The sequence below is a fragment of the Erpetoichthys calabaricus genome, chromosome 13 (genome assembly GCF_900747795.2).
Source record: "Erpetoichthys calabaricus chromosome 13, fErpCal1.3, whole genome shotgun sequence".
In the NCBI taxonomy this organism is placed as follows: domain Eukaryota; kingdom Metazoa; phylum Chordata; class Cladistia; order Polypteriformes; family Polypteridae; genus Erpetoichthys; species Erpetoichthys calabaricus.
Window position 1 is genome coordinate 71844596 of NC_041406.2, and position 13780 is coordinate 71858375.

The window sequence follows — 13780 nt, forward strand, 5'->3', positions numbered from 1 at the left end:
TTTTTTTCATCCTGATTTTCATTTTACTTTTCCAGGTGTTCCACTTATTTAATTCATTATATACTCATTACTGGCTCTGACACTGAAGCAGTTGCAGCTTTTCATCATTCACTGTCGTTTGCTCTTGCTGAGTCTGCTCTGCTTGTTTTTAATTGTAATTATTAGGATACAATGAAGGGAGGAAAATACTTGGAAAAGGGTAGAATAAAAGGAAAACAACATAAGAATGTTTAAAGCATTTAGAAACAGAAATATTTCTAAATGTCTTCTAAAAGTACAAATAATATGGCTGTGCTTTTCTGAATGCATAATAAGAAAAGAGAGAAAAAAAAACGACTAATTAAATGAGATCCATTATTATCACCGATTGTGAGTCCAGTTCAAACAAACACCTGCAGGTCACCAGGAACGAGTTTAGGAACCACTGCACTAGGCATATAAAACAATTCTGTAATTTTCTAAGCAATTCATATAATAATAACTTATTGATTAAGACGTCATTCCAAATTGGTGTATAATTACACACAAAATGAATGCTAAACTGTTTACAAATTTGAACATTTACTCACAGAAATATCCTACTTGGAGAAATGGCCATGGGAGTCTGCATTATAGTTTGATGCATTATATGTATTTTGTCTATGTTTATACATATTTATGGCTCAGTGAATAACTCACCATATAATCCTAAATTAGAATGACTGGTCAGTTCATAACTCAAAGCCCAGGTGGGGTGCATCCATCCCCAGAGGCCTGAACACAGTACAGACAAACACTCTTGATAACATAAGGTTTTTTGCATATGCTTTCATGATTAAAGCTTGTAGGTCGAGGCATCCATCATTAAGGCAACTAACCAATTATCAGTGTGTAACATCATGGGGTCTAGAACCCCACATGGGCAACATAACATAAAGGATGGATTGCCTAAAGCTAAGAAGAAAAGAAGAAAAGCTCATCCATCTGGATGTCAGCCATGCCCTCTGAATTCTGAATCAAGACACTGTCTCCCTTGCACAGATTTATCCTTTATGGGCACTACTCAAAAGGTTTCATACCCTTACAGAAAGTGTCATTTTTTTCAATTTGACTAGTATGAATCTTTTTGAGTGTATTTTTATTAGGGCTTTATATTCAGGCATTTCTATTATTAATTTATTTCTGCTGCTATTAGTTATTTTATTTGTTAATAGAAACTGCTTTGCAATTAAATCCTTCTCTTTGCCTCTTAATAATGAATGTAATTGAGGAATAAACTAAATAGAGGGCATATGGGTGAGTAGATTATCCTTTAAAAGTGAGAAGTAAGTTTAAAGGCATATAAGCATCCACTTTGTCTACTCTAGCCTATGCTAGTGAGTCCCGATCAGAAGCACTGGACATGTGGTAGGTTGTGCAGGTACCATTCATAGTAAGTACCTGAGCTTGCGTGTGTGTGTGTGTGTTCATTTTAAGGTGTGCGGGAGTAGACCAACCAATAATGTATCTAGCGAGCTCCAATCCCCCCACAATATTACACAAGGATACATCTGTTGTTAGACAGTCGAATGGCACTGCTGCCAATCCAAATACAAGTTGCAGCACATACAAAACACAAATTAAAATCTTCTTTCTGCAGGATATCAAAATTTTTGCAATTGAGCTGCTATGTTCCTTCAGTTTGTGTGGTTGTTCCAGTTTTTGTCTACACACAATGACATAACTCAGCTTTTCCCAGTCTTTGTTACTTTTTACCATGCTAAACATAATGCTGATTAGCACTGGGCCAATTGGTGAACAGCTGTTAAGCAATCTGCTGAATTCAGGTCACAATGCCAGTGGCAATAGAACGTACCTCTGCTAGTGTTAAGTCACTTTATATCCAAGAAACATAAACTGCTCTGTCAAAGAAGAACTCAGTCTTAGTAGCTGTTCTAGTTTTTACAACAATAAGCCATCACTGTAACAGCATCATAAGCCCAGTTACATATGCTTGGTTTTTATGTAAGAAATTTCCTAATAATAATACAGATCCTATTGTATTCTATATAGAGTTTTATTGTGCCGAATGTTAACAATTGTTAAGGCTTCTGCCAGTGTCTTGGCGAATGATACTTCTTATTTATATCTTGTTTTGTTACAATCAATGGCTGAGAAATAACGTGTTTCTTTGTGGAAAACACAGTGAAGAGCAAGTTTCCCTAATGCTGGGCTATGTAGTTATATTTTACATGATTTCTTCTCTCCCTTTTCTGTGACATCTACATCATTAGTTTATGAAACTTCATGCACAATTGTTCTTAGTACTGCTGTGTTTGCTTTGTTGACTGTCATTTCAGCTGTCAAACAAGTGAAACAGCATAGCTCTTCGCTGCTTGCTTCCTGCAGTACCAAATTGCTTTTTTGTTTGTTTTCTTGACAGGTAGAAACTATGCTGCATGTCTAACATAGCCTTGTTCTACTGCAATACATTGGTGACAGCTGAGATATGACAGATGTCAACCACAGGCAATGTTTGGCAAGCACATTTTTTTCACCTCTGTCTCACATAATAAAAGAGTGACAATAATGTGCTTCTATAAATGACCAGGACACTGAAAACAGAATTCAGAAATCACTAGACTACATTTACTGAAAGAAATAAAATGATGTGCAATCTGCAGTTCATCTTGCTTTTTTTTTGTTTTGCTTTTTCAAATATGAAAAACTCTCTGTATAAAACTAAAATTGTCTCTTTTTATATAACTGACACAACTGGAGCTCCAGTACATCAACCAAATATTCAGTTTTCATCAAGAGAAAAGCTGAAGGATATAACGGCACAGCAACATGTGAATTTTTGGCCAGCTTTTAAAATGGCTTTACATTGTAAACTGTCCTCATTATTGGACAAGTTGATCTAGACATTTGTTAACTCTTTTTTTTTTTCCTCCCACTGTAGCAGCATGGGATGTTAGAGTCTAGTCCAGCTAAAATGATTGTGAGCCAGGGAGTATTTATACATACTGTACACCCATATTAGCTTATCAAAGGTGCTGAAAAGGGGATCTGCAGTACCTTCCTTTGGAGGGGACAGCACCCAGAATTTGTGATAAGTAAGTTTAAAACTTGTTTAATTATTTTAAAATTAAGATATTGATTAGAAAAGCTGGATGAAGAGTAGAATGTTATATAGTAAGGTATTTAACTGAAAAAACAGCTTACCGCAACCTGTACTTGCACTAAAGTTGAGCTGCCTTATCATATTCTGGATCTACAAAAATGGCTACAGTTCAAAAACTTAACATTATTTTTTACAAAAAAGAAATGTAATAATATCTGCTGTGTGGCACACTGATGCAGTTTGTACTGTTTGTACCTTATTTCTCTTCTGGATGTGAGTGGGTCCTATGAGTCTAAAGTATTGTAAGCAAGTTGAAGAGTTTCATGCAATGCTATATGATTTATTAGTCAATGCATTAACAAGAATATGTATCCATTATAGGCTCACAATCGGTACAGTGTGTGAAATGAAGAAGTCAGCCCTGGACATAAAACATTAAAAATGCATTATGGTGCCATGCGGCAGTAAAGGCAGAGATAAAAATTTAAATTCTTTACATTTATATAGTAACTTTCTCACTGCTCAAAGCACTTCAGTGAGCGGGGAGCCACTTCAACAACCACTCAGGTGCAGCATCCACCTGGATGATGCCATGGCAGCCATTATTATGCCAGTACACTCACCACACATTAGATGTTAGGTGGTGAAGTGGTGAGAGAGGCAGTTAGAGACAAGGGATAATTATGGTGGTTGAATGACTAGGCCATGGAGTGCAGTTTAGCCGGGACATCAGGATACACCCTGCTGTTTACGAGGGATGCCCAGGGATCTTTTATGACCACGGAGAGTCAGGGCCTCAATTTTACCTCTCATCCGAAAAATGGAACCATTTTTACAGCACTGTGTCCCCATTACTGCACTGGGGTATTGGGATCCATATTCAGATCACAGGGCGGCAACATCCTGATGGCCTCTCCAACACCTCTTCTAGCAGAACCAAAACTTTTCCAGGTTGGTCTCCCGTCCAAGTAGATGCCGGGCTCAAACGTGGTTAGTATCAGGTGGATTACTTTTTCTGAAGTGCTTATGGTATGGAGACATAGGATTTCTCTTGTGCTCAAAGTGTTAAATGAGCTGCTTCTAAGGATGGCTTTACAACTCAAATGTTTCAGGTTTGCACCTGCAGACCGGCAATTCCAGGAATGTTAGAGTGGGAATCATTGTTACTGTTATCTGAGGCACACGAGTATTAACTTCATGGACAAAACTGATCTCCAATTTCTTTATTTGTATTTTTTGTTTATTTTGGGGATTTTGTTACAATCAGGAAGAAAAGAGAAAATTGTGAATCCTTTTACATTACCTGGATTTCAGAATTAACTACTCACTGCTCTGCACTTGGTGCCACTTCTCTACTATCAGACTTCTCTCCTGCATAAAAATGTGTTGTGATCTTCTCCTAAGTCATAATAATAGACCAACACAATCTTTTTATCCAAAGTAACACACAAACAATTGTACTTTTTTTCTGTGAATACTGAGTACATTTTTCAAACTACACATTCTGAGCTGGAAAAAGTATGTTCACCTTGCCAGATGGCAGGAAGGACAGGTGCCAGAGTGGCATGATACTTGTTTGCATGCTGTTTGGAGCATATGCAGCAAGGAGAAAATGACAGAATGACATGAACATGTAGAAATACCAGTGTAAAATTCATAGGGGGTAGACACATGTAGTGGGGTTCTGGTTACACTCATTTTTACTGCCATGTACTGAGACTGGCAATGACTTGTAAAGGGAACTTGGATTCACAGAGAGGGGATCAGAGCAGTTTAGAAGAAGATCAGATAGGATCAACTCTGGGAATGATTGGTGTCTCGGGAGTCCAGCAGAGATGGTACTGTAGCTTCATGTTTGTTATGAACACTTGCAAGCCTGAACATTGAAGATTTGTGAAGGTGTGTGATAAACCTCTAGGTAGACGAAGGGGAAGTCAGAGTGTTTTGTTAGTTCATTTGAAGTGTGGAGGAATTTTTTGAATGAATAGCAAAGCTGCTGTTAAAGTAAAAATTATTGGAAGTATTAGAAGGGAATCTCATCTTTTACTTCACTTTTGAAGAAATGTATAATAGGAAAACTACACAGGAATAAACTTTACACTTGTTTTAATTCATATTTTTATTTACTAAAGTTTTTGCAATTTTGATTTCACTATTTATTGGATTAAAATTAAAAAATGTTACTGTTATGCGTTAAGATGTCATACCTCTATCTTTACAACAACAACAACAACATTTATTTATATAGCACATTTTCATACAAAAAGTAGCTCAAAGTGCTTTACATAATGAAGAAAAGAAGAATAAAAGACAAATAAGAAATTAAAATAAGACAACCTTAGTTAACATAAAAAGGAGTAAGGTCCGATGGCCAGGGTGGACAGAAAAAACAAAAAAAAACTCCAGAAGGCTGGAGAAAAAAATAAAATCTGTAGGGGTTCCAGGCCACGAGACCGCCCAGTCCCCTTTGGGCATTCTACCTAACATAAATGAAATAGTCCTCTTTGTAGTTAGGGTTCTCACGGAGTCACTTGATGCTGATGGTTATACAGACTTCTGGCTTTTAATCCATCCATCATTGTTGGAACATCATGGTGCTTTGGGTATGCCACCACCAATAGGACACCGGAAAAGGAAACAGAAGAGAGAGTAGGGGTTAGTACAAATTTTGAATGAATAGTTATTATAATGAATTGGATATGCAGAGTGTCAGGATTAAATTACAGTGAAGTTATGAGAAGGCCATGTTAAAGTAATGTGTTTTCAGTAGTTTTTTAAAGTGCTCCACTGTATTAGCCTGGCGAATTCCTACTGGCAGGCTATTCCAGATTTTAGGTGCATAACAGCAGAAGGCCGCCTCACCACTTCTTTTAAGTTTTGCTCTTAGAATTCTAAGGAGACACTCAGTTGAGGATCTGAGGTTGCGATTTGGAATATAAGGTGTCAGACATTCCGATATATAAGACGGGGCGAGATTATTTAAAGCTTTATAAACCATAAGCAGAATTTTAAAGTCAATTCTGAATGACACAGGTAACCAGTGTAGTGACATCAAAACTGGAGAAATGTGTTCGGATTTTCTTTTCCTGGTAAGGATTCTAGCAGCTGCATTCTGCACTAATTGCAAACGATTGATGTCTTTTTTGGGTAGTCCTGAGAGGAGTGCATTACAGTAATCTAGCCGACTAAAGACAAACGCATGAACTAATTTCTCTGCATCTTTCGATGATATAAGAGGTCTAACTTTTGCTATGTTCCTTAGGTGAAAAAATGCTGTCCTAGTGATCTTATTAATATGCGATTTAAAATTCAGATTACAATCAACGGTTACCCCTAAGCTTTTTACCTCCGATTTGACTTTTAATCCTAATGCATCCAGTTTATTTCTAATAGCCTCATTGTATCCATTATTGCCAATCACTAAGATTTCGGTTTTTTCTTTATTTAATTTGAGAAAGTTACTATTCATCCATTCTGAGATACAGGTTAGACATTGTGTTAGCGAATCAAGAGATTTGGGGTCATCAGGTGCTATTGATAAATACAGCTGTGTGTCATCAGCATAGCTGTGGTAGCTCATGTTATGTCCCAAGATAATCTGACCTAGTGGAAGCATGTAGATTGAGAAGAGCAGCGGACCCAGGATAGAGCCTTGTGGAACACCATATAGAATATCATGTGTCTTTGAGTTATAATTACCACAACTAACAAAGAATTTTCTCCCTGCCAGGTAGGATTCAAACCAATTTAAGACACTGCCAGAGAGGCCCACCCATTGACTAAGGCGATTCTTAAGAATATTATGATCAATGGTGTCAAATGCGGCACTCAGATCTAAGAGGATGAGAACAGATAAATGGCCTCTGTCTGCATTTACCCGCAAGTCATTTACTACTTTAACGAGTGCAGTTTCTGTGCTGTGATTTGTTCTAAAACCTGACTGAAATTTATCAAGAATAGCATGTTTATTGAGGTGCTCATTTAACTGCATAATGACTGCCTTCTCTAGAATTTTACTTAAGAAAGGCAGGTTAGAGATGGGTCTATAATTTTCAAGAGCAGAGGGGTCGAGATTATTTTTCTTAAGTAGGGGTTTAATTACCGCAGTCTTAAGACAGTCTGGGAAGACCCCCGTATCTAATGACGAATTTACTATGTCAAGAACATTATCAATAAGCACACCCGATACTTCTTTGAAAAAATTTGTTGGTATTGGGTCAAGGGCACAGGTGGATGGTTTCATTTGAGAAATTATTTTATGTAAATCAGGTAAATCTATCCTAGTGAAAGACTCTAATTTATTTATTATGAAGTACTGGGGTTTCGGAGGATCCTTAGTGTTGGGGAGATATACTATGTTATTTCTAATATCATTAATTTTTTGATTGAAAAATACAGCGATAGCCTCACAGGTTTTACTGGAAGTACTTAGGAGGCATTCCTTTGAGTTACCTGGGTTTAACAGATGATCAATTGTCGAAAATAAGACTCTGGGATTACTAGCATTGTTATTTATAATCTTAGAGAAATAGCAGCGCCTCTCAAGACGGACTGTGTTATTGTATTCTGTTATTTTAACTTTTAATATCTCATAGTCAATAGTTACAGTCTTACATAGTCTTTACAACTGTTATTTCTACGGTAGATAGTAAGGGAATGTTAGGAAAGTTGGATAGATTTCTTTGAGCAATGTCTAACTTGCATGTAGTTAAATACAAATTTTGATAAATGTTATAGCTGAGGCTTAGTCTTGTAAAGAATGGAACTATATTGTCAAAGTACAAAACCCTAAAGGTCCCAAAAAAGAGCACTCCATTTATTAAATATTAAATATATGCATTCCATGGATTGAGGAAATAGGATTATCTTCCTGCACTGGTACCAAATATTATGTGTGTGTTAAACTACCAAATTCCGACTTAATTGACAGTAATTAATTGTAACTTTGGGATTAACTACTGTATTGCAGGATTCATTTGTTTTTTATTCCTTCCACAGTCTCATAATACTGTATGAATATTTGCAACCCAATCGAAGAACAGAAAATTAAATAATGGTATTTCTAAAGCATTAGTTCTAAATGATTGAAGTTTCAATAGCAATCGTATTTTTTAAATAAGGATTTTTTCTTTTATTTTGAGATGCACTAAAACATGTGTACAAGTTTAGGGGAAGATGTCAATTTTGCTAGCAACTATTTTTTTTGTTTAACAGTTTCAATCAGGCTGCTAAAGTTGAATGTAAATAAGTTTTTAAATTATTATTTAAGATTACAAAATATATAGAGATCTGCTCCAGAAATGTCCCACTGGGCATTGACACAGGACATGCTGGACAGATTGTATCTCTCGGCTGGCTTGGGAGTTCCTCAAGAAGATCTTGAATTTGTAGCTGTGGACAGGGAAAGCTGGGCTGACCTGCTTGGCTGCTGCTACTGTGGACCTTCACCAGGAAGAGCCGTTTCAGAAGATGAGATGGGATGAGAAATATATAAACTGCTGTAAGATGGTGAAAGAAATCTGATGAAATTTAGGCTGACATTCAGGCTTTATTCCAATGAATTTTGAACGCTGAAAGTTTATACAGCTCCTCCAGTACATTTAGTACATACTGCTTGGATCAGTAATATAAAGCAACATATCATGTGCAAAATGATTATTTTTTGATGCAGTCTCTTTCCTAAAATGTCTTGAATTTCTGGTAATTTACATGGTGAACGGTTCAATGGTGAAATGGTGATGAATGTCTGGTTCTAATTTTTTAAATAAAATTTAAAAAAAAAACAAAGCAAATAACAAACTTGTATTATCTATATGGAATTTGGGATTCAATGCAAAATTTTTAAGATGATTAAATAATCCCAAGTGCCTCTGTAGCCGCCGGGGTGTCTATTACATTGCACCTACTTCAAGATTTGATAGTAAATGTCTTCTTTCACATCCTCGTGAGCCAGTTTCCATCTCCAAGGGTTAGTATGTCTGGATTCATCTCCTTCTGGCTTGTTGTGCTTGCATTGAAATTGGACTTTATCCTACATCTTGTGGAAGGTGAGTGCACATTGCAGATCATAAAGATTTCTTGGACTGAATGTGATGCTTTCTGATAAACCCCACACCTAGTTCTAGCTCCAGGAAAGGGTTCCAGCATCCCTATTCCTGGAAGAGTCTCTCTTCTTTTTTCTGAACTATCATGAGCATCATTAATGGACTGTTCTTTGCCTGGACTACTTTCTTATGCCCATGTGCCACGAGTAATCTTATCAGGAGCAGATATCTCCAGACAATATGGCACATAGACTTTTTGACAGCTCTAGAAGAACTTCGAGATCCTTGTAGAGGTCAGGAACACACAGTCTGAATGGACCCTGTTTAAGACTACAATAGTGGCAGCAGTTGTAAGGAGCTGTAGCCAGTAGGATGTTGTGTACCTGTCAAGGCGGCAGCCCCTAGGACCTATTGGTGGACACCAATAGATAGCAAGATATCTTTCCTTAGAGCATCATGTGCATTACGTTTTAAGGAATAAAGCATCTTATAAAAACATTTCTTATCTATAAATGTTCAGTAAGATTGGTTTCAGCTACATTTTTGATTTGTGCTGTAGTGTGTCAAACGTATTTTTTTATGTATTAATGACCTAGAATCTTATTAACATTTTCTGTGGGTTAAGAATAATAGTTGTTTCATTTCTCTTGTGGTCATTAAATTGAATTCTTTTTGCAAAACTAGCCTTCTTTTGTAGTGCTGCACTTTCATTTTCATTCTCGGTTTTGGAGATGTGATTAGTTAATTCTGTTGCCATTCTGGATTACTATTTTTATTTGAAATTAAGAAAATGTCTACCCCCTCAGATATGCTTTAAGTGTATTTTGGCAGATATCTACAGATATATATTAATTTTAACAAAAATTCTTAAATTTTATTGAGACAAATTTAAAATAGAATTTGATAACTAGCAATAAAGAATTAATTTGCTAATAGTAACTTGTGTTAATAGTATTTGATGTTATTAGTTCCTCATCTGTACTGTTTCGAATGAAGGTCATCAAAATGAATAAAACCCTAAATGGATCAGCATTTGCAGGCAGGCCTTCTGACAAATAAAGTTTGAGGGCGAACTGTTTAAAACACACTTTTTTTTTGAGAAATGTATATGCAAAGAAACCGAAACCAGCATGGTGTCAAAGTCATTGTGAGTCATATTGCTGTTTGTGTATGAAGTGCACAAAAACTGGATGATAAAAATATTTAGCTTGTCAATTGGAGCACTACTCTCTTTTAATAATCGCATGCCCTATGCAGTGCTTTTTTGCAGATACTGTAATGTTTGACAACCATTCTTACTGTGATGCTGGTAGTAGTTGTTGCCAATACATTATTCAAAAAAGCAGCTGTTTCATCTTTACTTTAGTTTCAGTGGATAGGTTGTTGAGCACTGGTAATCTTTTAAGAATAAGAAAACAAAAATATAAATATGGAGTGGAGCAGAGCACCACTTCTTTTTAAATTCTCTTTCTGCTGAGTTTTGTCTAAAATGTAATCCTATAAATCAGTAGCTGTTTTTTGTTATATGCACATGGTGACCTTGTGTGCAGTATGGTACAAATAAGTGTAGATGATACTTAAATATAGTTTTGAAAAGTGCAATAGCTATTTGTTAAACATGCAATGAGGTTCCACCAATTCACACTAAGTTGATTTTAGGGTGTGGGACTAAACTAGGGTACCCAGAGGAAATGCACTTGGAGAACATGCAGATTCCACACAGACAGGGACTGGGCCAGGATTTCATGCCAAGGTTGTGCTTGTGTGACCTGCCCATTGAAAAACTTCAGTTAAGTGCAAGTATGAACTGTACAGTATTTGTGTTTCAATGTGCATTGTGATGGATGGCTATCTGGTCCATTGCTTATTCCAGCTCTGATGCCAAGTATTGCCTTGATAGTTTGCAGCCAGCTGAAGTACTCACGGCATTTGGATAAGCATTTTCTAAACCTTTATCTGCTCTGGAAGGTGCACTGTCCAACTGAATGAAGGCATTAAAAACATAATGTAGCAATGTTTCACTTTTGAGATGAAACACACCTAGGGCACAACTTTAGCTGGCTTTAGGATGTCAGTCTGCAGTGTGGTAGGATGATAAGGATGAGATCTCTAATTCAGACCCCAAGTGAAAGCAGGGATTCTCTTTGCCTTTTACAGTACAGTGTCAACACCCCCATAGGTGACACCAATTATAAGTATATGAGGTGAAGAAGGTCATCTTTAAATCACCTGCGCATCTGCCCTTTCTCAGATGGGCATATTGAAAGTCACTATAAATTATACACATTTTAAACTGCATGTTTCCTTAAACTGCGGTGGGTTGGCACCCTGCCCAGGATTGTTTCCTGCCTTGTGCCCTGTGTTGGCTGGGATTGGCTCCAGCGGACCCCCGTGACCCTGTGTTCGGATTCAACGGGTTGGAAAATGGATGGATGGATGGATGGATGTTTCCTTAAAGCATTTCATATAACCTTAAATGCATAACTGTATTAGAGTTTTAAAAAATGTTTAAAATAACTAACCAGTGCAAAACTAAAAGGAAGCTTAATTCTTGATTTGTTTCTTGTGGTGCAAATGGGAAGGCCAGACCCACCAGAACATCTTACCAACACAACACTTCATAATGTTTAATATTAACAAATGTATTTATTACTTTAATTAAAAGAAGATTTTTTAAAAAATGAGAAATTCAATTATATCCCAAAACTCAAAATTCAGATCATAATTATAATAACTGAAAGAATAAAGGAAAGAACAAAGGACTGAAATAAATTAATGAAACTGGGACAAAATTAGCTATTGAACCTATATCCAATATCCAAAACCTAAAAACTCTAAATACCAAAAACACAAGTCAAAAAGCCGGAGAATCAAAGACAAGACAGTCACAAAGACTGCTAATGTTACACTGAGGGGGAATAATGCACAAATGCAAGCTGAAGAACACATTTAAAACAAACTAATGCCACAGAAAAGAGGCTGTGGCCACAGGTGTCTCTAAATGGCCTCCAGGTAACTGTAGCTATTACAACTACAGTATTATGCTCAAGCTGGAAAAATCATGTTTGTTCTGAAAAGAATACTTAAAAAATGAACCTGGAGAAAAACAGCAAAGATTGGTCTGAAGGCAGACAGGAGTCAAAGCCGGTAGAAAAGATGATTGCTCACCAAAAACAGAAAAAAAAATCAACAGTCATAAAAAATATTTGCAAGGGTCTGACTTACAAAAATCAAAGCACAAAGTAGCACAGATTCATTTGGAATATGCAAATATTTGGAAGCCGACTCCTACATTGGGACACCTGGGGTATGTAACAACCAGTGATTACGGACCCCACTGTAAAAAAAACTATTGTTGCAGTAAATAACAATATTTTAATGGACCATAAGATCCTTCAAATTTTATTGTAATGCACTCTGTTTAATTAATTGACTTAATTAGTTAACCTACAGTATGTTCACTGATTATTGATTAAAACTTTGTTTTATTATTTTTCTTTTGTTCACAGAGACTGAAAGAATTAAAGCAGAGAGAATTTGCTCGCAATGTGGCATCTAAGTCATGGAAAGATGAAAAAAAGCAGGAGAAAGCACTTAAACGACTTCACCAGCTGGCTGAACTACGAAAACAGACTGAATGGTTAGTAGAAAAAAAGCATAGCTCACTCTTTCACTCATTCTTTGTAATCCTTGCTGTATTCTTTAACTAGTTGAAGCACTTATTCTTCAAATGAGTTACTGATTTTCTGAAATTTAAAAAACAAATTGAACTTCAAACCATTGTGAAATAAATATTATAGTGCAAACAATAATAAAATGTTGGCATTGAACTCTGAATGCATAGCCCATGGTGGTCCAATATGAACACAGATCAATTTCTTACCTTCATTTTTAGAAGCCATCATATTTAAATATTCAAAGCAACTCCAATACAGTAAACTCATGAAGCATATGCGTTGTATCAAGTAATGGATTTTACTGCAGTGCTTCCTGATAAACTACTGTATTTTTAAGTTAAGCTAGGAGTACAAAGATATACAGTACAACAAACAATTCTGACGTGATTAAAGTGCATATTGCAGACTTTAAGGGTATTTGCATATATTTCAGTCATGACATTTAGAAATGACAATACATTTTCTACATGGTTCCCCCATTTATGTCACCATAATGTTTGGACATAGCAATGTGGAAGGTCTTTTAAAGCCATTGTGTTTGGTACTTTGTCACTTATCCCTTGCATGCAATGATGGCTTGAAGTCTTCAATTCATAGACATCACCAGTTGTTGAGGATCTTCTCCAGTGATGCTCTGCCAAGCCTCTAATGCATACACCTTAAGCTCCTGCTTCTTTCGGGGGCTCATCCCCTTAAGTTTTCTCATCAGGATATGGAAGGTATGAACAATTGGATTTAAATTGTGTGGCTGACTTAGTCATTCAAGAATTTTCCATTTCATTTTTTAGCTTTGAAAAACTCCTGTGTTGCCTTAGCAGTATGTTTGGGATCAGTATCTTGTAGGATGATGCACCATCCAAACAGTTTGGTGGAATTTACTAGAACCTGAGCAAATAAGATGTTTCTATACACCTCTGAATTCATTGTGCCTCTGCTGTCAGCAGATACATCATCAATGAAGATTGTGATCCTCACAG

General features: G+C 36.4%; 1 protein-coding gene across 1 annotated transcript in view; it reads left to right on the forward strand.

Annotated features, from left to right (window-relative positions):
- LOC114663763 (zinc finger protein 804A) overlaps positions 1-13780 on the forward strand; it is a 699900-nt gene that overhangs the window by 612880 nt on the left and 73240 nt on the right. Inside the window, exon 3 of the mRNA XM_051935915.1 lies at positions 12636-12766. Coding sequence (XP_051791875.1) covers positions 12636-12766 — 131 coding nt within the window. The remainder of the gene's footprint in view (positions 1-12635; positions 12767-13780) is intronic.